Raw genomic sequence first — 22907 nt, 5'->3', positions numbered from 1 at the left:
AAATGCAATTCAAACAGGTGAGATTTAAATTTTCTTTCTCTAAAGGCTGTAAAGCCATCTTGAGTAAAATAGTTTTGTTCAGTTTAATATTCAATTCTCATTACATATAATTGCATCCAGGTCGTCTGGTTTCTGAGCCAGGCAGTTGATCCAGGATACAGCTGATGACAGACCAGTCAGCCTTGCTTGTTGGCAGAACCTGTAAGGACAGTCACTGGGAGCAGGGATTCTTCTCAATCAGCTCCTGTTAACCCTGCAAGGCAAAGCCCTAAAGTGTAGGATGGTCCTAGCTGGACAAGCAGCAGGAACAGGACCAGACAGTTCTCTCAATGGAAAGATTTGAGGTTCTAACTGATTAAACCAGCAGTACTCCAACAAACACTCTAGGTTCCCCAAGCGTTACCCCGTACCAATATGTGCCAAATACTCTCCAGAATTAAGTAAGCAAAAATGAGCTTTGAGGGAGAGAGTGATCATTACATTCCTCACACAGAGAAATTTCCAAGTGTAGGTGACATACGTATACAAACCTCTGGTTTGGATAGTAATAAGAATATTAATAAACCTTGCATTTGATACAGCACCTTATATCATCAAGATGTCTCAAAGTACTTCACAGAATATACTTTAAAGTGAACTGACTCTATATTTTGTGGGTGAAACGGGCAGCCAATTGTACACAACAGTGTCCCACACACAGTTGTAGATTGAGTGATCAAACTATTATTTATTCTTATTTTTTGCACCCCCAGAAAAAAAAAAAGATTTTTACCAGCATATTTGTATGCCTCTGTCATTGTTATTCTCCTTGATCTGAGAGGAGGAATGTCCACATATTGTAGCTCCCAGCATTAAGGGAGCCTACATGTCACTCACTTTGCCTTTGATGGATGAAAATTGACTTGACTGAGTGGCCTTCAAGGTGGTCTTACTGGCAGCCCTGAGACAAATGCATCGATGCAAAAAATATAAAGCACTATGATGCTATTTGTCAATCCAAAGTGGATTTGTCTCTCACTGGCACGTTATAAATGTACAGTGAAATCCCCACCACAGTAAGCAACAACAACAACAAAATTACATTTGTATAGCGCCTTTCATGTCGGGAGGACATCCTCCCATGGGAATAAATTTCTGACACTTCATAATAAATTAAATTATCATATTGAACCTGTTACGAAATGTGACAAGTTTACCCGTATGAAATATGTTTTGATCTCGGGCGTTGATTTTTTGGGTCAGTGCCAAACAACAACAATAACAAGTTACATTTGTAAAGCACCTTTCACATCAGGAGGACATCCCAAGGTCAGGGATTTGGACCCGAGCAGGGGGTTGGGATGGGTGGGGGAGTGGCAGTAGTGGAGGACAGGGAGGGTAGAGGTAAAAGGGTGGCCAAATGCGCGGTCGAAGAGGAGGTTCTTGAGACGTGCTTTGAAGGAGGCAAGGGATGGAGCAAGACAAAGGGATGGTGGGATGGAATTCCAAAGGGTAGGGACAGTGAAGATGAAGGCCCGACTGCCAATGGTGTGGCTGGCTGGACAGGGGACATAGCGCAGACTGGAAGCATGCTGAGCTAAGGGAGTGGACAGGTCGATAGGGGATTAGCAAGTCACAGATGTAGGAAGGAGCAAGGCCGTAGAGTGCCTTGAAGGTGAGGATGAGGATTATGAACTCTATCCTCTGGGGGATGGGGAGCCAGTGGATCCGGGCGAGGGTGGGAGTGATAGGGTCACAGAGCCTAGTGCAGGAGAGGACACGAGCTGCAGAATTCTGGATGATCTGCAGCTTGTGGAGGGAAGCGATGGGGAAGCCAATAAGCAGGGAGTTGGCATTGTCAAGCCAAGATGTAATAAATGTGTGGATGAGGGTTTCGGTGGGTTGAGGGGTGAGGCAGTGTTGGAGCTGGGTGATGTTGCAGAGGTGGGGAAAGGCAGAGCAAGTCATGGCATGGATGTGGGGTAGAAAGGGCAGTTGAGAGTCAAACAATCTGCCAAGGTTCTGGACTGGCTCAGTGAGATGGAGTGTGCATCCATGGATGGTGATGCTGTCAGCGTCTGTGGTGTGGAGGCGCTGACAGGAGCCAATCAGGAGGGCCTCGGTCTTGATGGCATTCAACTGAAGAAAGTTTGCTCTCATCCAGGACTTGATGTCTGACAGACATTCTGTCCGGACAACTTGTCCTGGAGTCAAGGGTGGAGGCAGAGAGGTAGAGTTGGATGTCATACATGTGGAAGTTGATCCCATGTCTGTGGATGATGTCACCAAGAGGGAGCTTATAGATATTGAAGAGGAGGGGACCAAGGACAGAGCCCTGAGGAATGCCACACGAGACGGTGTGGGAGCTAGAGGAGAAACCGTTTATGGAGATGAAGTGAAAGGTACGTTCTGAACCAGTCAAGGACAAAGCCGTGACGTTTGAGGTGAGAGGAGAGATGGTGGATGAGGATAGAGTGGTCATCCAAGTCGAAGGCAGCATGAAGGTCAAGGAGGATGAGGAGGCAGAGGGAGCCCTGGTCACAGATGGACAGAATGTCATTCGTCACTTTGACCAAAGCTGTTTCTGTGCCTTGGGCGGCATGGAAACTCAATTGGTAGTGTAAGCAAGGAGGATAAGATACCTTTTAGTTTAGCACTTATGTTAAGTAGCATCAAAAGCAAACAGCATAGTTAATAAAGCTTAATCATTGTAAAACTATTGCTATTTGTTTTGTTCCACTTAAGCGAATGTTTATTTTCTCATCCACATTGAGCTCAGAGAATCAAGTTATATATGCTATAAGTACTTTGCATGTAACTATCATTCAGACTACACAGCCGTAATCGAGATACAGAACCTCATGAATTCTAGAGGTGCAATGTTGTTACATCTAACCCAAATAAGACAGTTGTCGACTGATGAGAAGTCAGTAACTAGTAGGAATTATTCTGTGTTCTATTCAAAGTAACACTCTTTGTTTATTTCTTTTTTTAAAAATAATCCATACACTTCCTACTTCTCTTTCCTTCAGTTTTAGCCAATGCATGGAAATCTATATGAAAACCTATTTTGTTATTGTACGTGGATTGATCACTTAAATTAAAACATATAATGATCCCAGTGTCACAATACATGACATTGCTGACACCTGAGCCTAAATACAAACCAGACAGATGAGGTCAGAGTCTCCTCTTTTCTGAAGGCTCTGAAGAAACTGAATAAAATATACTTGGCAGTTTCAATCCATTTGGTGTTTGGTAAGAATCCATTGTACAAAATTGACCATAATTCAGGAATAATAGCAATAATAATAGCATTTCACCCACAACAATATATAGTCAATTCACTTTACAGTAAATTCTGTGAAGCGCTTTGAGACGTATCGAAGACATGATAAGATGCTATATGAAATGCAAGAATTATTATTATTTAATAGTCCTAAATTAGCAGTTTCACTTTGTATGGCCATTAGGATGGTTGGTGTTTCACTGGTAACACTAGTATGGATTTACCTGACTTCTAAACAGTATCCCACAAACCAGCACTACACTCCATGGGCTAGAAGTGCAATGTTTCAGCATATTGCAGACATCAGGTCTAATCATAATAATAATAATAATAATAATCCTTGCATTTGATATAGCGCTTTTCACGTCGGGAGGACGTCCCAAAGCGCTTCACAGAACACACTGTAAAGTGAATTGACTGTATATTTATGGGCGAACGCGGCAGCCAATTGCGCACAGCAATGTCCCACAAACAGTCGTAGATTGAAAATGACCAATTTATTATTGTTTTTGGTTTTTGGAGGGATTATTATTAGGCGTGTGGAGTAAGGAAACTTGCCCAAGGTTTCGCCCTGACCTGCCTGGAAATGAACTCAGGTCTCTCGCTTGCAAAGCGAGTGCTCTAACCACTGAGCTACAGGTTTCTACAGGTCTGTATCATCATAACAGAGCCAGCAGGAAGGGATGAAATCACCCCCACAATCAGTCTTCGGTTATTGGCGAGCTTTACTGAACAGATTTATCAATGATGTGATGACTAATACAATTATCTAACGAATGAAACACTGATGACACTTGTTTTAACCAAATTTGAGTTATGTAGCATCATATACATAAAAGAACATATCTAACAATGGTCAAGTACAAGAAGTGCAGACCATTCAGAGATAACTGACAGACGATAGGAACTGAGAAGAATTTTGAAAGGAGGGAGAGATGCAGCAAGGTAAAATGAATTGAGAAATGATGTGGACGATATTAGAGCTTTGGGGTTGAAAGATTCTTCTCCAGTAGTGGAACACAGGAAGGGGGCACGAGCAGCCAACTAGTCAGAGTGTGGAAACCGCTGGCTGCAGACGATTACACAGGTGAGATGCAACAAGGCCGTGGGAGGATTTGAAAGTAAGGGGATCTTGAAATGCATCTGCAGTGGGCCAGGGAGCCAGTGAATACTAGTAAGACAAGCCTCACAGATTTAGTAGGTTAAACTCCAACAGTTCCCCAACACACACACACACAGGAGACCCTAAGCCTTAGCTGTTACAACTGTGCCTCATATCTTGGTTGGATTATGTGAGCAGGGTGTATCCTGTTGGGGAGATGTGCACTTCATTCAAGATGAAAGGAAATTTACATGTATACCAGAAGTACCAATACCTCAACAGTTTGGTTTGTATATTCTTAAGGACAGTGATGGGTTTCCCCATGTGTCACATGCAACTGACCAAACAGAAAAGGATTGGGGTGATAATGCTGTGTAACTTTGTCAGGGACAGGCCTCAGATAAACTGAAGCTTCTTTTTGGTTAACTGAGTGCAAAGGATTGGGAGCCCTGATGATGTAATGGGCTACGATTTTGCCCACAAAATACACAGTTGATACACTTTACAGTATATTCTGTGAAGCGCTTTGAGATGTCTCGAAGATGTGATAAGGCACTCTATCAAATGTAAGGATTATTATTATTAATAATACTACTGCAGTCCAACCAGCCTACCTTGCCATTTACTAGCACTATCTGGCAAGCTGGGTTCACCCAACCTATGAGTGTTTTGGCCTGCAGGGTTAACAGGAATTGAGTGAGAAGAATCCTTGCCCATGATGACCTGTCCCTCCAAGACCTGAGTGAGGCTCCTTTTAAGCCTCTTGATAAGCAACATAGCTCAGCAGGAAAAGCTAGAAACCACTGTCACATTAGCTTTTACTCTCACATCCCTACACATTGAGTGATGGTTCTACCAGATGGAAGTGTGGAGCTTGTTTACCTCTCTGCATATCAATCAAGATAGACATTAAGCCCTGGATATATGAGCATGTGGTCACAAACCTGAATGTCAGTAATGGCTTCCAAAAGCTGTCATCCCAAGGCCTCAGAGTTTTCTCAACAGACATTCAATGACTGACTGCTTTCAGCATGGCGGGAAGACCTACAAGCGCAGCTTGTGATGTGCAGGCAACCTTGATGTTCTAGAGGTTCAAGTCCAATGCCATGAACCAGGTTTACCCAACATAAACTGCTTAATCCATTAACTCATGTGAAAGACCTTGATAAATAGATATGCCCATCATGAAGCTGCCATTGTATCCAGGGAGCTGTGTGACAGCCACCCTCTCTGAATCCTCTTCGCATTTTACCAGAAATCCACCTCATTGCTTGGCCCGGACTTCACAAATGGGCCGAAGAAAACCCTTCCTTTTCATGGCCAGGAGCTTGGAACCATGAAGGAGAACTGTTTTGACAGATTGTGAAGATTCTGTATTATTGAGGAGAACATTGGAGAAATATATATAAAGGCATTGCTATAAATAGCAGTACTAGTGAGGTAATGGCATAAGTAGGCAAAGAATAGCACAATAATAAAATTAGAAATATGATTCTAAATTAAACTGGATTCTACTAGTGGCTGGAGCTAATGCTAACTGTGACCATTTACTTCTCCTATGCAAATTTAATTTGTATTTATCAAAAAATATATATTTTTGTTGAGTGGTTGGTGACACAACTGGTTGGTATTTCTGGCTTGCTAAATCACCAACAAGTAGGAAAAATAGTTTAAAAGTAGAGAATATAAACAACAACAAAAGTTGAGTGGTAGGTTTGTTAGAACTGTGTTTCTTAATCCATTTCACAGGGTAAACTGCAATGAGCAATGAGCATCAATTAAAAAAATATAAAATATTTACTTGAACAAGTTTGCTTGCATAAACACTAGATTAAGGAAGTGTCCTGGTTTACTTAGGCTAACTTGGTATTTTATACAGACATTCATATGGAGTTTCACTTTATAGTGGAACATAGCAATGTTATGGCTGTGCTCGTTTTACAGGATTGTTGGTAAACTTTGCTAGATGCTTGTTAAAACTCCCTTTAATTCTGCTTTCAAAAGATGGTATAGGAGAGAGAATTCATCTTATTGCTTTAGAGCTGCTGTAGCCATGTGTATATGTTCATACAGTGCTGGTGCCATTGCAGTGGCTATTATAATAATAATAATATTGCTTGGGATATCAATTGCAGGGCTACATGGCTGGGTTGCATGAATTGCACCAGTACTGCGATCAAAGAGAAAATGAGAAAGCCATTGATGGGCAAATACTAAAAAAGGAAAGGGAGAGACAGAAAAACTAAAACAATAGGAAGATGAACAAAGCACAAAAACATTTAAGTAAATAGCTATGGGTAGGTGGTGTTATTGATAACTTATTTTTCCTTTATGATCCTTGCTCAGAAAGTATTTTAGGCAATCTCTCCTCACTGGCTACAACTGGGTACAGGCAAGTACTTTGCATCCACTGCTTACATCTGACTTTTGCACTCTGGGCAGAGGAATGAAAATGATGGCGTGCAGCCAGTAACCATTGATTAGTTATAACAGAACTCATTTGGCAAAATTCTTTGTCTGAGATAAAATTAAAATACACTGGCACTGTGTGAAAACCAAATTTATGATTTGGGAGTTGTCTTGAAATTCATCTGTTAATGAATGCCTGATTCTTACATTTAGAAATCAATGTAAACTATTTGATCGCCAATGATTGTAGAAATGTAAATCAAACCCATTAAGAAAAGTTTGTTAACTGGAAGGTATAATTTCAACATTTAATTGTTTGTATTTTGATTATTCAGTGGATAATTAGTTTTTCAAGGGTATCTATACTGAATTTTATTAATGCAGCAAACAGTCCATTAAACAAATCAAGCAATACCCCAAAATCAAATACAAATAATGTTCAAACCTCATTGTTCAAAGTTGCAGCAGATTCTTGGGCTTAACAGGTTATAGGGGAGGCTGTGTCAAATTCTCAAATTAGAAGAATGCTGGCTATTTGGCCTGAAGACTGTCATTCCACAGATAAAGAAATGGTACAATCATAAACGCTACTTTTAGCTATCTGATTAACCGAGTAACTTCTTAATAGAAGAAGAACATGGAAGAATTTCTTGTCAGCCGAAAATGCTGAACAATTGACTTCAAAACTACTTGGGCTTTTGTATTGGATCCATAAAAAGTGAAATCTGCAGCAGGATTTGTAAACGTTGAATCCTTCTGGTAACCAGACTGGTTTCATGCTGCCCTTCTGGAGTTCCATTCTGATATGCTTGGAAGAATATAGTGTCAGAGTGGACTTCCCATGGTCAGCGTGGCTCACATCCAGTTACTGACAGGATTCAATATTTATGAATCTTTTGTAAATCCTGCAATGAATATTGCATTTTGGATTGCTTTATCTTGTTTAACTGCCATTAAGGAGAATCAGGTTAAAAAAATTGAAAGCACTAGCAATGTTTTAAATTAAGTCAAGCAGTTATATGATGTTTTGTCAGTTATGTAAACAATTCTACATCAAAAATGTGAGCTTTGCAGCTTGATCCTGTGTTTGTGCCAATATGCTACAATTCCCCCACTTTAGGATTTTATTTGCTGAATGTTTGAAAGTAAAATATTTTATCACCAATTTAACCTTGTGGTCATCTTTCTCAATGATTTTATTCAATTGGATAATATTAATTTATCCATTTCATGCCTCCTGCAGTTTGAAGATATGTTAGCATTATTTTCCCAATTTTCTGTTGTATTTAGAGATGTAGCATGTTTTATTTCTCTCTCGATATATTGGTCTGACTATCAATAAATGTATCCATGTCCATATTTTAAAATGCAGTGGCTTCACGAAACAGTATTTCGTAAATCTTCCATTCTTTGAACAGGTGAAAAGCCAGAGAAATAAAAATGAAAAACAAGTGAAATTTAATGCAGCCAAATCTGAGGTTATACATTGTGGGAGGAAGCATAAGGAGAAAAAGACTATGTTGGGTGGTAAAATATTAAAAGCAGTAAAAGAGAACAGGAGCTTAGGGATTAACCTACATATATCTTTAAAAGTGGACAAACTGTCAAAAAAGTAAATGTGTCCTAGGTTATATAATTAGGGGTATACAATTTGAAACTAAAGAGATAATGCTAAACTTATATAAGTCATTAGATAGAATATCGTGTCCAGTAGTGGTTACCCCACTTCAGAAAAGATGTCAAGGAGATAGACAGGGTGCAGAAGCCATTTGCTAAGACGTTACTGGGGATGAATGGTTTGGCCTCTGAGCAGAAACTGGAGGAAACTGGTACCTTTTCCACTGGAACAGAAAAAGTTGATAGAAGTCTTTAAAATTATAAGGGGTTTTGATTGAGTCAATAGGGAGAAATTATTTCTTCTAGTCGGTGAGTAAGTGACTAGGGGGCATCAATTTAAGATAATTAGCAATGAGCAGAAGCTGGGGAGGTTGGCGAAAAAAATTCACGCACAGAGTAGTTGGGAATGGAACTCGCTGCCGGGAGTGGTGATTAAGGCAGAATCCATTTTAGCTTTCAAAAGGGAACTAGAAATATGTATAAAAAAGAGTAAGCTACAGGGTATAGGGAAAGGAAAGGATTGCTCTTTAAAAGACCCAGCACGGTCACCTTGGGCTGAATGACCTTCTTCTATGATATAAATGTCTCTGGTTCTATGATTCTAAATATCCATCACTTTTGTCATAATGGGTGCCAGCCTGGCTCAGTTCATAGCACTCATGCCTCTGAATCAGAGGTTGTGCTTTCAAGCTCCACATAGGGAGCTTGAACTCATGGTCTGGGCTGGCAGTCCAGTGCAGTGCTGAAGAGGCACTGTATTGTTATGGATACAGGTTGTTATTAAAGATTCTGTGTTACTATTCCCGAGCCGGGCAAAATTGTTGGACAGTTTCCTTACTCCACACACATCTGTTTACCTTGCAGTAAGTAGGAACCCGGTTGTTAGTTGATTGGCAGATTGCTTTCCTTTCAAAAAAATAATAATAATAAATTGGTCACTCAATCCATGGTTGTTTGTGGGAAAATACTGTGCACAATTGTCTGCCGTGTTTTGCCCACAAAATATACAGTCAATTCACTTTACAGTATATTCTGTGAAGCGCTTTAGACATCTTGAAGACGTGATAAGGCGCTATGTCAAATGCAAGGATTAGTATTATTTCTATTCAAAAAGAGAAGGGAGTTTCTTTCAGTGTTAAACAATAATCCCCCAGAGAAATGTCATTATTCATTTCCGGGCTTGTGAGCCATTGCTACACACAAATTGACTGCCATATTTGCCTACAAAATATGCAGTCATGACACTTTACACTACACAGTCATGACACTTTAGTTGTGAAGCTCTTTGAGAGGTCCTCCCGAAGTGAAAGGATTTTATGTCAAATACAAAGATTATTATTATTTATTATAATGATGTTCCGTGTAAGTGATACTATGTTGTATTTCGACATGATTTACGTGATTATGTCTTCTGTTTATAAACAAATTTGAGAGAAAGGGTTGCCAATTACTTTTTAGGAAGATGATCTCACCTTTAAAATATGGCAGGAGCTTAGTTTTCTCATTTTAAATAAAATGCACAACATTTCACTTTGTAGAAGGATAGCACAGCAAATTTCATCCCACATGCACTCAGAGGTTCTCCATCAGGAGATTAAATTGGAACTGGTCCAAAGCAAAACTGGCCTCCGATTGAAAAAAATAGAATAATTGGGGCATAGAATGTATGGAACAAGGAAAGGCTATTTGGCCCATCAAGCCACTTTCTTCCACAGACAATTTATTATCTACCTTATCATGGACTCTATCCAACACATTTCATTTCCTGAAGGAAAGTTCTGTACAAGTGGTACAAGAACTCCCTCCTCTCTCTCCTCAAGCAAATGTCTATTATATTTACATCTTCACACTTTCCACTCCTCAACCTTGTCTGTTGCCCTCCATTTATAACATCCCTTCTCAGGTCCAGGAGCACAAATGTCATTGTGTCAATGCCATATTTGTTCATTTCAGTCTATAACTTGTGTTACGTACAACTTCAAACCCTAATTCCAGTAAACTATTTGTTTCCAAGTCTTTTTTGAAGGAGTCGATGAACACAGTGCCAGATGGTTTGATTGGGAGTCTTTTCTGTTTTCACTACTCTTCGCCAATAATCTCATTTAACTGTAGTATTAATTGTGGTTTTAACTTTCAATTCTGTGTTCAAAGTGCATGTTGAATAATCCTTTAATTTATTCTTGGTTAGCCAGATGTCTGACACCGTGCCTAAGAGTATCCAAACCAAACTATTGAGAATTCCTTTGGATACTTTCCTGTGTCTGGAATGGAATGCACACTTTCACTCAGTCCCTGGTGGGATGCATCCTGCTCACCTAATCCTAGAATGTATTAAGTGCAGGTTGACAAGAGTTCTTCTAACATATAAATCATCCATACCACTTAGAATTTTACAATCTCCTTGATTCTCTTCCCTCTTGAAAACAATTTCTTTTGAAAGTGTCTCCTCTTAACTAAGGATCTCAAGTCTCAGAATCATCCTTGTCATCCTTTTTTGAATCCTCTGTAATAATGCATAACATGTTATTTTCAAGATAATAATATGCATAATATTTGAAGTGTTTCCTCACCAGTGATCTATTCAAGGTTTGGGTAACTTGCTTTCAATTACAGCCAAATGCCCTCGAGATGCACTTTAGTATTGATTAACTTTATTGATAGCATCTACACACTGACTGGAAAATTTAAATGAATAGTCAATAATCTTACCCTTTACCTTTCTACCTTTGCTTAGTATATATTTTCTAGTTCTCTTCTAATATAATTTACTGTATTTTTTTGGTCATCTGATGCAGACAGAAATCCATCACCATGCTTAAGGGTACTATATTATAGCTTAACAGTATAACGTACTTAATGAGATTTAATTAGAACTAAAATTGCCTAACTCATTAGATCGTAGGCTCATAATAGTATTGAGAACACCTTTACACTTCTAAATCTCACTGATGAGCCAAACGTCGGCTATGTTTTGGATTACTGCTTACTTAATTGACGTGTCCCATAAACAGTTGTGGATTGAGTGACCAAATTATTATTTGTAGTATTTTTTGGAGGGATTTTTACCCCTGGAAAACAATCTGCCAATCAACTAACAACCAGGTTGCTACTTACTATTTGGTAAACAGACATGTGTGGAGTAAGGAAAGTTGCCCAAAATTTCGCCCTGCCCATGAATTGAACCCGGGTCTCTCGCTTGTGAGGCGAGTGCTCTAACCACTAAGATACAGGATTTCACGTTGTGACAACATATATTTACATGGCTCCTTTCACTTAAAATAAATATTTTGAAATGTTTTACAGAATGAGACTTATTAGATAACAATATTTACATCAGAAACCACCATTGAGAAGATTAATCAATTAATTTGAGTTTGGCAACAATTTGGATGGGTAGGGGGAGTTAAGCCAGTATAAGCAAGAGAAGCACTCTGCATTTCTTTGAAATAACAGCGAAGGATGGTGGTGGGGGACATATTAGTAACAAAGGAACATGTACTCAATATTATTACAAGAAGTTAAAAAGGGAGACAGAGAAATTTAATTTACACAGTGGGTTATTATGTTTTAAAACATGCCCACAAGCTATTGAAGCAGTGCCAATTGTACGTTTAAAACAGAAATATATAACTACCTGAAGAATGAAGATGTAAGAGGATGTGGAGGCTTAGGGAAATTTGATTGGAATAGATAGCTTTAGTGGGGAAGTTAGAGCTGATAGGTTGAATGGCATCTTCTGTGTTAACTTTTTATGGCTACAGCTTGGCATCATTGCCACATTTTAATATGTCATGAAAAATATTCTCCTACAAGTCGTTTATGATTAGTGGCAACAGGACAAGATCCTGAAGAACTTTTGGAAGTCTAATTCTTCCAAATCAGTTCTCTTTTCCATATATCATCTCATTTTGCTTACTATCGCCAAAGCAGTTCTCAATCAGCTGGCTGATGCACCATTATTTCCTAGAACAATTTCAGCAAAATCACCAAGCAAAAAATTAGCATTACTTGGTCTGCCTCTCGGTCACTTACACTATATCTTTGGCTGTTAATTGATGCTGACATTCTGCCGATTCACCACCAAATGTTCAATAGAATTGCAGGATTTTTAAAGCTTACCTTAAATAATATTTTTTTTAAAAAGGCCCACTTAAAAGTTCTTGTAGCATCTAATGGGCCATCCAAGAATTTCTAAGGGCTCATTTGTGAGCAGTGCCAGAGTCAATCTGCTTGAATCAAAGTGCTGCTGAAAGTATCTTCTTGAAATGGTCTTAGCAGCAGGAGACCAGTGGAATTCAGGCTACTCAACCCAGATTTACACTGTGCTTTTCAAGTTGAATCTCTATCAAAATCTCACTGCAATATTACAAATCTGATATTCACACCAAGAGGATGTGACTGGCATGTGAAAGTACCGTTCAATACAAATCCAACTGGTCTGTTGATTGATATGCTCAAAAGAAAATATTCATATGAATTCTGTTATGAATCAGAATCTCAGCATATTAAGAGCTGCAAAATTATGTGAGAAACTGAAAGGTCAAGTGATGAGGCTGGGATTTTTGTTTAACTATGAATGGTAAATTTATTTATAATGCTGTATTTGAATATTAATATTATTATTTGCTATTTTTTTCCGCATTAAATTTGTGATGTTCAAAGCGCTGCTCATATTACATTTAAATTACCAAAGTTCTGTAGTTTTAGCCAGTTTTACCACAGGACATCAAATAGAATAAATGCAGAAAAAGATTAATGAAATAGTCTGTGGAACACAATGTTCATGTGCTGCTTTCACCAGGGAAGCATCATCTGTGAAAAATAACCAGTCAGAATTGAATACTAGAGATGTGAGGATAGATAGAAGCTCAAGGGTTTTAGAAGCTCAGGAGTCAGGGAGAAATAAAAAAATGTTCCCACTGCTTACCTTTACCTGCCCAACCCAGATGCAGGTTGGAAGAAGCTAAGGCATTCGGGACCCTACTATCTCCCATCACTGCATCAAGCTGCTTCTGAAATGAGTCTAGTGACTTGATTTCTACCACCTTTTCCGGCAACCTGTTCCAGTCGTTGATTAACTTCTGCATACAGAATTTCAGGCATCTGACCTGAAATTGCCCTTTGCAACTAGAAATGTATGTTTTCTTGTTCTACTGTTACGATACATCCTAAAGCATTGATCTGGGTTTACTATTCCAGTCCCATTTAAAATTTTATACAACTCTATGAGGCCCCCTCTGAATTGTCTTCTCTGAAGACTTAAGAGCCTTGGCTTGTCTAGTCATTGCTCATAGTTCATTCCTCCAACACTAGGGATCATTCTCATTGCTCTCCTCTGCACCACCTTTAGTACCTGTGCTGACTAGAACTGCCTGCAATATAAAAGGTGTGGTCTGACTCAAGTACTGCACAACCTAAGAATGATGTCTGAGGATCTGAACTCAACTGAGTTAGCAATATAGCCCAGCATCCTGTTTGCCTTATTTATTGCTGCCTCACATTGTTTTGACAGAGTGAGTGATGAGATAACTAACACCCCTAAATCTTTTTCAGCTTCCCACTTGGCACATTCAATCCCACCCATGAAGTACTTGTGTTTCCTATTCATGGATCCCGTATGTAGTACCTTACATTTATCAATATCAAACTTCATTTGTGAGTTCTCAGTCCATGTGCAAAACTCATCAAGCTCTCTCTGTAGGACCTTTGCTGCCTCCTCTGATTTCATAATTCCCCCTAACTTGGTGTCATCTGCAAATGTAACTATCTTACATTGGGTCCTCAATTCCTGCTCATTATTATATACAAGAAACAGGAAGGACCCAAAGTATAAACTGAAGGTCTCAATGTAATTGAATCAGCTAAAACCACCCCGATGACAGTACACACAGCACGTATACATTTCCCACTGTTTATCCAGTTAGATTCACTCTTCTGAGCTTCATAAGTTGAGCTTTCTGTCTAAAACAAATCATTGTGGAGTGGGATAGTAGGGAGGTGAGATAGAATAGTTCTCAATAGGCACCACAGGCAGCTCTGCAAATTAGATGTGTCCTTATCCATGCAAGCCAAATCATTAGAGAGTAGAGTGGTCTTAACTGAACAAGCAGCATGCTGTGTAGTTACTCGTTTAATTATTTTTAATTTAGTTCTCCCTCCCATGTCAATTCTCTAGGTGAAAAGGTTGTCTTCTATCTGACTTTTAAACACTTCACTCATACCCAATTCTCACTTCCGCTCACTCCCTGTGTGGGAAGTTTAATATTGTATTGTATAATGGAAACATTCCATTATAAGTGCTCATAATGTTTTTCATTTCCTTTCCAATATAGTAAGAATTCTAAATTAAAATGTAAAATTTGCTTTTTACTTTATATGAGTTTACCTAATAACAACAAATATTTTATTTATTTTAATAATCTCAATGTTCTTGATAGCAACAAAATAGTCAGTGCTCAACATAACATAAAAATATTTATCCCATGCTCGAGTTCCAGTGGGTAACTTGGAGTTTTGCCTTTGCAAAAAAAAGAAAATAGAATAAATGTTCTTTGTACAAAAAAAATTAAGCATTTGAAATCTCGTCTCTTGCCTGATTTCTTGAACTCTTGTGTTCCGGATTTCACAAGTTATTGTTGTCTTTGGAGCCCCCAGGCTTAATTTGAATCAAAACATTACACATTTCATTTTGTAAATCATGGAGAATACTCTTGTGAAGTCCTGGAACAAAGAAACAGGAGTAGACCATTCATGCCTGTCAAGCCTATTCTGCATCACTGTGCCTCGATTAGAATAATAGAAAACGATCCCTGCATTTGATAGAACCTATAACATCAATAATGTCTCAAAGTGTTTTGCAAAGTTTTCTGTAAAGAGAGTAAAGACTGTATTTATAGATGAACGTAGTAGCCAATTTACACATGGCAATATCCCACAAACAACTATGAATATTAAATGTTTTTGAATCCATTTTCCTCCTTCTGTAAATCACAGCTTTCGCATACTTTTAAAAGTTTTGTTGACCATGAAAAAACGGTTTGGCAAACCTTGTTTCACTTCCTTGCAAATACGTAAATATTGAACTACATCACTGGATTATTTGGATCTGGACATCTGTATTTGATGAGAATGCAATATGACTCTTCATTCGTGATCCTTTTCCAAACAAACAACGTTTTGCCAAAGACATTTTTAATGAAATTCACATCTGATCATTTATATTAATAAAGATAAAGAGCTTAAAGTATCAAATGCAATCAATCTCTCGATAACCTTGCATTGTTTCTTCATTGCCAAACAGGTGCAGTGGTCTGACTGACTGAAATTCATATGCAGCATACTGATCAGGCTTGAGTTCATGATCCTGGCCCATTCCCCCCAAGGAGAGGTGACATGTGCAGAATAGGAACTCCCAGCACCCCGGGACATCCTCCAGACGTGAAGGCCACTATATAAATGTAAATTTGTTGTTGTAGTTCTTCCCCCTTAGGGTGAATTATAAAACCATAAACCTGTAGAAACCTATAACGGAGTAAGTAACCACTCGACCCATTATATTAGAGTCTGTGTTCGCTCCTCCTTTGAAGTTATCTATTTTAATGTTAATTCTCTGCTTCTTTCCCGTATCCTCAAATATTCTGTGCCTATCTAAATGTCCCCAATCAACTTTGTCACAACAACCATCCCTGGAAATTCAATCCATACTCTGATAAACTTGTGGGAGAATTTATTTTCTACTTTCCCTTAAGTAAACACACTGAAATTCAGGTCCTCTTGTCCTCAAATCACTGGCCACTCTGTACCGCTCTCATATATCTCCTAGTGGTTGATTAAAATTAATATATTTACTTTTACTTGCCAAAATCTTCTTAGCTGGGCACCTGTTTAACCTTTCATCCTGAAAATTAACACTAACGTAAAAAATTACTCCACATTTTAACACTTCTCTGTAAAATGAATTCTCCTAATCTTTCCTTTGCTAATTTTCTTCATTTTTTCATTCTTAAATTCATAAAAAGTAGCGAGAAGGGAAAGAAAACTTTAAATAAGAAAAAAACAATCAAGGCAATTTAGAATGACTATTATAATTATTTTTAATAATAATATAAAATGTATGATGTTTTGGTTAGTTTCACTATGGACAAGCAATAACAGTGGTCTGGACTCCTAGTTTTTCCTATCCAATCTTTCAAAGCCAGGCAATTTTACATAGTCTTGAAAAACAAAAACACAGGAAATCTTCTGCTAAAGTTTAGCAAGATGTATCTATGCAGAAAATCACATCTATAAGCATACAATTGCAGAGGTTTAAAACATATTCAACTATGTTTTTCACATATTTAATCTTCAGAAAAGTACAATAGCAAAGGACATTTTATTAAAAAAAAGGTGTTTTCCAACGTGTTATGTAACTTTGTCTTTGTGAACAATTCTGTTCCTTAACAAGTAACAGTTATTATGAACCCGAGGAAACCCATACTACTTAGAATCATTTCCAAGGATACAAAAGCTTTTTGATAAATACCTATTCTGAAATTTACATACTCAGCAGACACTTCAAGTTCTTTATAGTGTTCACCAATCACTTTGAAATTTAATTCAAAATGCAAGGTTAGGCACAGTGAAATAAATTTCCTCAATTGTAACCGTCATCCCTCAAGGTTATTTCCATTTCCATATGATACATGTTTTAGGATCAAAACAGGACTTTCATTTTCATACTAATTCCTAAAATAAGCTATACTTGTATTCTAAAAAGATGAATGCCAATGGAAAAAGTCAATAGCAGTGTTTACCCAATAAATAGTATTGTTTACTCTGACATACAACTCTAATTTTTTTCCAAACAAAAACCTTCAGATTTATCTAGTTGCGAATGCGGCAGCCAATTGCACACAGCAATGTCCCACAAACAGTCATATGGATTGAAAATGACCAATTTATTATTGTTTTTTTTTGGAAGGATTATTATTAGGCGTGTGGAGTAAGGAAACTTGCCCAAGGTTTTGCCCTGCCTGGAATTGAACTCAGGTCTCTCACTTGCAAAGCGAGTGCTCTAACCACTGAGCCACAGGCCTCCACAAAACTCTCAAGATGACATAATGACCCACTAGTAAGGACTGGATCGATCATAGGGTTTAACCAGAAGGTTTGAACCAGAATTTTAACCAGAAGGTTAAAATTGTGGTTAATGTTATATAGAGCAACTTCGGTGATATGCAATTATAATTGGGAAACCCTAGTAGAGGTTACCATTGTCAATGCTGCCATATTAAAACTTTGCTGAGAATTTGAGTCCTCTGAAGGTTGCAGGCTTAAATTCTGATTGGTGTTGAGATAGCATCATTTGGGGTGCTATATAATAATCTTTGCATTTGATATTGAGCCTTATCACGTCTTTGACACGTCTCAAAGCACTTCACAGAATATACTGTAAAGTATGGTGACTGTTTGGTAAAGTATGGTCTCTACCCACTCCTTGCTCCCTCCCTTCCCTCTCCTCACCCTGACCATTTCCCCCCTTGCTCGGGTCCTGACCCAACTGTCCAGTGCCTTGGGACGTCCTCCCAACTTGAAAGGCACTCTATAAATGGAATCTTGTTGTTGTTGTTGTTGACTGTATATTTTGTGGGAGAAACTCAGCAGCACGGCAGTGTCCCACAAACAGTCATGGATTGAGTGACCAAATTGTTATTGAAGGAATTAATACCCCCGGAAAAGCGATCTGCCAATCGACTAACAACGGGTTCCTACTTACCGCTAGGTAAACAGAGGTGTGTGGAGTAAGGAAACTTGCCCAATGTTTCAGCCTGCCCGGGAATCGAGCCCAGGTCCTCTCGCTTGCGAGGTAAGCACTCTAACCACTAAGCTACAGAACTCCAAATATTCAGTTAGAAAAGGAAAAAGCAACTATTAGAAAAGAAAATAATTAAAAATTCACTCATAGTTCTAACTTGTCCCAGTTTACTTACAGAATTATGCTGTACATAATTTTGATAATGTGGCAATTCATTGGCACAAATACATTTCAATATACAAAAAAAATTTTGGAATATTTTGTGGTGAAACTAAAAATTGCTTCGAAAGCCTAGAAACGGTTCTCATTTCATAGCTATTACCGCTTCTCAACTTGCGTCATTCACAAGATTATAAAACCACAAGATAGGTTTGGATGATGAAGCTCCTTTGGTATATTTAATCTCAACCTTTCCGGATTCCTACTGCAGCATCAAGCTGCTTCATAAATGAGTCCAGTGCCATCCTTCCTGGTAACCCATTCCACTCTCTTCTGCGTCTCTCAATATCTAAAGTATGATTTGTATTCAAAGAATATATTAGTATAGAGGGGTTTATTATCTGGTTTAATTTGGTTTAACTGCTATGCTTTTTACTGTGTTTTGAGCAATTCAGTAAATTATACTGAATTGACCAAAAAACAAAAGGAATCCAAAATAAGCAAGATTAATTACAACCTTAGGCTTTGTTTTAAATGAATGCAATTGGTTAGCAGAATAACTATTAGTGATTACCAATGATAAGCAACACACTGCAATATTTAGCGACTATTATTTTACACACTAAATTTAAAACAGAACTGACTTCACGCTTAATTTTATTTTTCAAGTTCATCATAATGATGAATTGGGTGATTGCACAGTGTAGAATATATTACATAGCCTAACCATTTTTATTTCCTTTGATAATTTTCTTTGTTTAGTCTGAATCTATCAGCATTGTTCTTTGTATAAATGCACACATCAGCATCAATTTGGTTAGAACATTTCATGTGGTAGTATATTTTTTCATATGTGTAATGCATTTCGTGTAAACCCAGAACAGGCAAATCAAATGCCACGATTATAAGATGACTGAGCTAAAGCTAACTCGACAGTAACTAGTTTATGTTTATAATTCATTGCAGAATAGAGCGCCACCTAGTGCAATGGATTCTTGCTGTGTTATGCATTCAAAGGGGAACTGGATTAATTCCTGATTCGGCAAATAGACGGGATATAGATTTAGATGAGGAAAAACAAAGTAAAGCAGATAGTGGAGTAAACAGGATAAACTAATGAACTTTTTTCTATTCATACATTTTATGTTATTATGAATCTGACTGGAAAATTCAATATGTTTACTTCCTCGTGAGATCATACCAGTGCTGCAGTTGGCTATCAGGCAGCAGTAACATCTCATATGTACTCATTAAGAATATCATGTTTATTATTTGTCTTCTACATTGTTGTCTTCTAATTGCTGTGCAAATTTGCTGTGAGGAATGAGTATGCCTTATTACAATCATGGACCTTGTTTGCATGTTTTAATATTTATCATTAATTGGAAAAAAAAATGATATTGAAAGAACAAATGTAATACTGGTTTCGCTTAATGCTATAAAGAGACACTGGGATATACACACATATATATATATATATATGCATATAAATCTTCTTATTCGTTATGCAGGCGTAACTGTGGCTTTTTACTAGCAATAACCATATTAGACTTTCACAGACACACATTGCTGAGCCTTCTCTGACTCGCTTTCTGCGAGTCCTTTACTTAGCTTAAATAATATAGCAAAATATAACAAGAGCTCAAATGTAAACTAAGCGTTTCAATACATTGCAGTGATGTATAAACAAGACGGACATCCTATTTAATACAATTTCGAGCCCCCAAAAACTTCAATAATGAGCCATTTCTAGAAATAGGAGGCTGAGTAAAAATATAAAATCGATTGATTTTTTTTTTGGGGGGGGAGGAGAAGAAGGGATAGAATAGCAATTAAGTGTTGGCGAATGCAACGTTGTGGGTTTAGTTATAGTAAATTCCAGCAAATTCGTGTTTTGTTCTGGCACTGACTGCATTTGAGGACAGAAGCCCAGGCAGAGGCACAGCCTCCACTCCATTAACAGCATTATTTTGTTAATTGTAGGTTTCCTACTGCATTTGGACCCAAGATTGAGATTGCAGCTGCATAGACAGACCGGATCTGGGTTTTGCCAACCTTCACCACCGAGAATATTGTCCTTCGAAGAATGAACGATCACAATCTTATGTTGAAGCAGACAAAAAAACAAATCTGGCTTTCCCACGTACCGAGTGGTAAAACAGTGAAATAGATGCTCTTTTGAAACACATGTTCAGCCTGACCAGCTCTGAGTACGTACCTAAATGTCTTTAGATATGATAAAACGCAAAAAAACAACAAAAAAAGTTTACTTATTTTAATATTCCTGAGCGAGAGAAGTTGAAGCATTTTTTTTGAAGAGAGAGAGAGAGAGAGCTGCTGATGCACCCCCCCCCCAAAAAAAAAAAGCAGAGAAAAGCCTTGACCTGCACCCCTTTGCACTGCTCTGTTACCTGCATCTACCTGTGGGGGTAAAGCTTTTATTTTACAACGCGTGTCTTGAGGATGATTTTATGTCGGAAAACTTTATGTGCCCTCCAGCACTTTTGTTTGCTGAAACACCCTCCCTCTCTCCCCCAACCCTCCCCACCCCCCCCCCCCCCCCAAATAAACAAATAAATAAATAAATAAATAAATAAAAATGAATATTTTTTTTATAAAAGTTAAAAGTCATGAAAGAGGAGGGAGAAACAAACGTGTGTGTGTGAGTGTGAGTGAGTGAGTGTGAGTGTGTGTGCGTGAGTGAGTGTGCAAAGAGTTACAAGTGCTGGTTAATAGCAATGACCAGCCTTGAGAGCCAGTCTGGGCTGTGAGATCTGCTCAGGTTGGTTTGAGGGTCTGTGTGCATTTAGCAGCAGGACAGAGAGAGAGTGAGTGTGTGAGAGAGAGAGAGTGAGAGAGTGAGTGTGAGAGAAAGAGTGAGTGTGAGAGAGAGTGAGTGAGAGAGAGAGTGAGTGTGAGTGTGAGAGAGAGTGAGTGAGAGAGAGAGTGAGTGTGTGAGAGTGAGTGAGTGTGAGTGTGAGAGAGAGTGAGTGTGAGAGAAAGAGTGAGTGTGAGAGAGAGAGTGAGTGAGAGAGAGTGAGTGAGTGAGAGAGAGAGTGTGAGAGAGAGTGAGTGAGAGAGAGAGTGTGAGAGAGAGAGTGAGTGAGAGTGTGAGTGTGAGAGAGTGAGTGTGAGAGAAAGAGTGAGTGAGAGTGAGTGAGAGAGAGTGAGTGTGAGAGTGTGAGAGAGAGTGATTGTGAGAGAGAGTGAGAGAGAGAGAGTGTGTGAAAGAGAGTGTGAGTGAGTGTGAGAGAGAGTCAGTGTGAGAGAGTGTGTGAGAGTGAGAGAGAGAGTAAGTGAGAGAGAGAGAGAGAGGGAGAGAGAGGGAGGGAGAGAGAGAGTGAGTGTGAGCGAGAGAGAGAGAGAGAGAGAGAGAGAGAGTATGAGAGACCAGGTTCGGGAACATCGCATCGCCCCCAAAAAAAAAAAAAAAAAACAAAAAAAAAAAAAAAAAAAAAAAAAAAAAATAAATAAAAATCAAAATCAAAAAAAAATCAAAATCAAAATCAAACAAAAGGGCAACACCCACCGATCGTGGTGATGACGGTGATGGCGAAGTAGAAAGATCCCGCGAATTTCCACTGCACCCCGGCTTTGTGCGGCTTGAGGCTCAGCACCACCTGCTCGAGCTTCTCGTAGTTGTGTTCGCTCAGGTTGTACTTGGCCATGAGCCTGGCCCGGCTCTCCTCCAGCCGCCGCCTCTCAGAGGTCTCCTGCTTGGACTCCAGGGCGTCGAAGACGGCGGCGCCCACCAGCAGGTAGGTGAAGGTGCACACGATGAGGGCGAGGGTGCGCACGTTCTGGCGCTTCATGGCGCTGCTCCGGGAGTGGTGGGACTCATGGCTGCTCGGAGACAGAGTGAGGCGGAGAGAGGGGGGGAGAGAGGGAGAGAGGGAGGGAGGGAGGGAGGGCACCCGCCACACACACACACACACACACACACTCCGCTCTCTGCGCTCTCGCTCTCGCTCTGCAGTCGGGAGCTCTCCTTCAGCACCGCGCGCCCCGCCTCCCCGCTCCGCCGCTGCCCACACCGGGGGAGAGGGGCTCCGGCAGTCTGACTCACACCCACCGCAGCTGTGCAAACCCCTCAGCTCCCTCCCCCTCCCTCCACCCCTCCCTCCCCTCCCTCCACCCTCTCCTCCCTCTCCCTCCACCCCTCCCTCCCCCTCCTCCACCCCTCCCTCCCTCTCACTCCACCCCTCCCTCCCTCCCTCCACCGCTCCCTCCCTCCCTCCCTCCCTCTCCCTCCACCCCTCCCTCCACCCCTCCCTCCCTCTCCCTCCACCCCTCCCTCTCCCTCCACCCCTCCCTCCCTCCTTCTCCCTCCCTCGTGTGCCTTTCTCTTGCACGATGCACAGATGCACAGAGCAACTATTGGGTTTTATTTGCAATACTGATTCATGTCACCCCCCCCACCCTCACCCTCACCCTCACCCTCTACATTGCAAACAAAAAAGACAGATCTAATACACTGACAGCCTCAAAGTCCACCGTCCCCGCCCCCCCCCCCACACACACACACACACCCCTCACCGAATGCATGTTTATACCAG

At 39.5% G+C, this 22907-nt stretch overlaps 1 protein-coding gene across 1 annotated transcript in view; it reads right to left on the bottom strand.

Annotated features, from left to right (window-relative positions):
- Positions 1-22176, bottom strand: part of LOC103178274 (potassium channel subfamily K member 3) — a 79460-nt gene extending 57284 nt beyond the window's left edge. The window contains exon 1 of the mRNA XM_007892913.1: positions 21881-22176. Within this exon, the coding sequence (XP_007891104.1) occupies positions 21881-22163 (283 nt within the window). The 5' untranslated portion in view covers positions 22164-22176. The remainder of the gene's footprint in view (positions 1-21880) is intronic.
- Between the last annotated feature and the right edge of the window lie 731 nt (positions 22177-22907).

The sequence above is a fragment of the Callorhinchus milii genome, unplaced genomic scaffold (genome assembly GCF_018977255.1).
Source record: "Callorhinchus milii isolate IMCB2004 unplaced genomic scaffold, IMCB_Cmil_1.0 Scaffold3, whole genome shotgun sequence".
Classification (NCBI taxonomy): Eukaryota; Metazoa; Chordata; class Chondrichthyes; order Chimaeriformes; family Callorhinchidae; genus Callorhinchus; species Callorhinchus milii.
The sequence above is the reverse complement of the archived record's forward strand: the minus strand, read 5'-3'. Positions and strand labels throughout refer to the sequence as shown.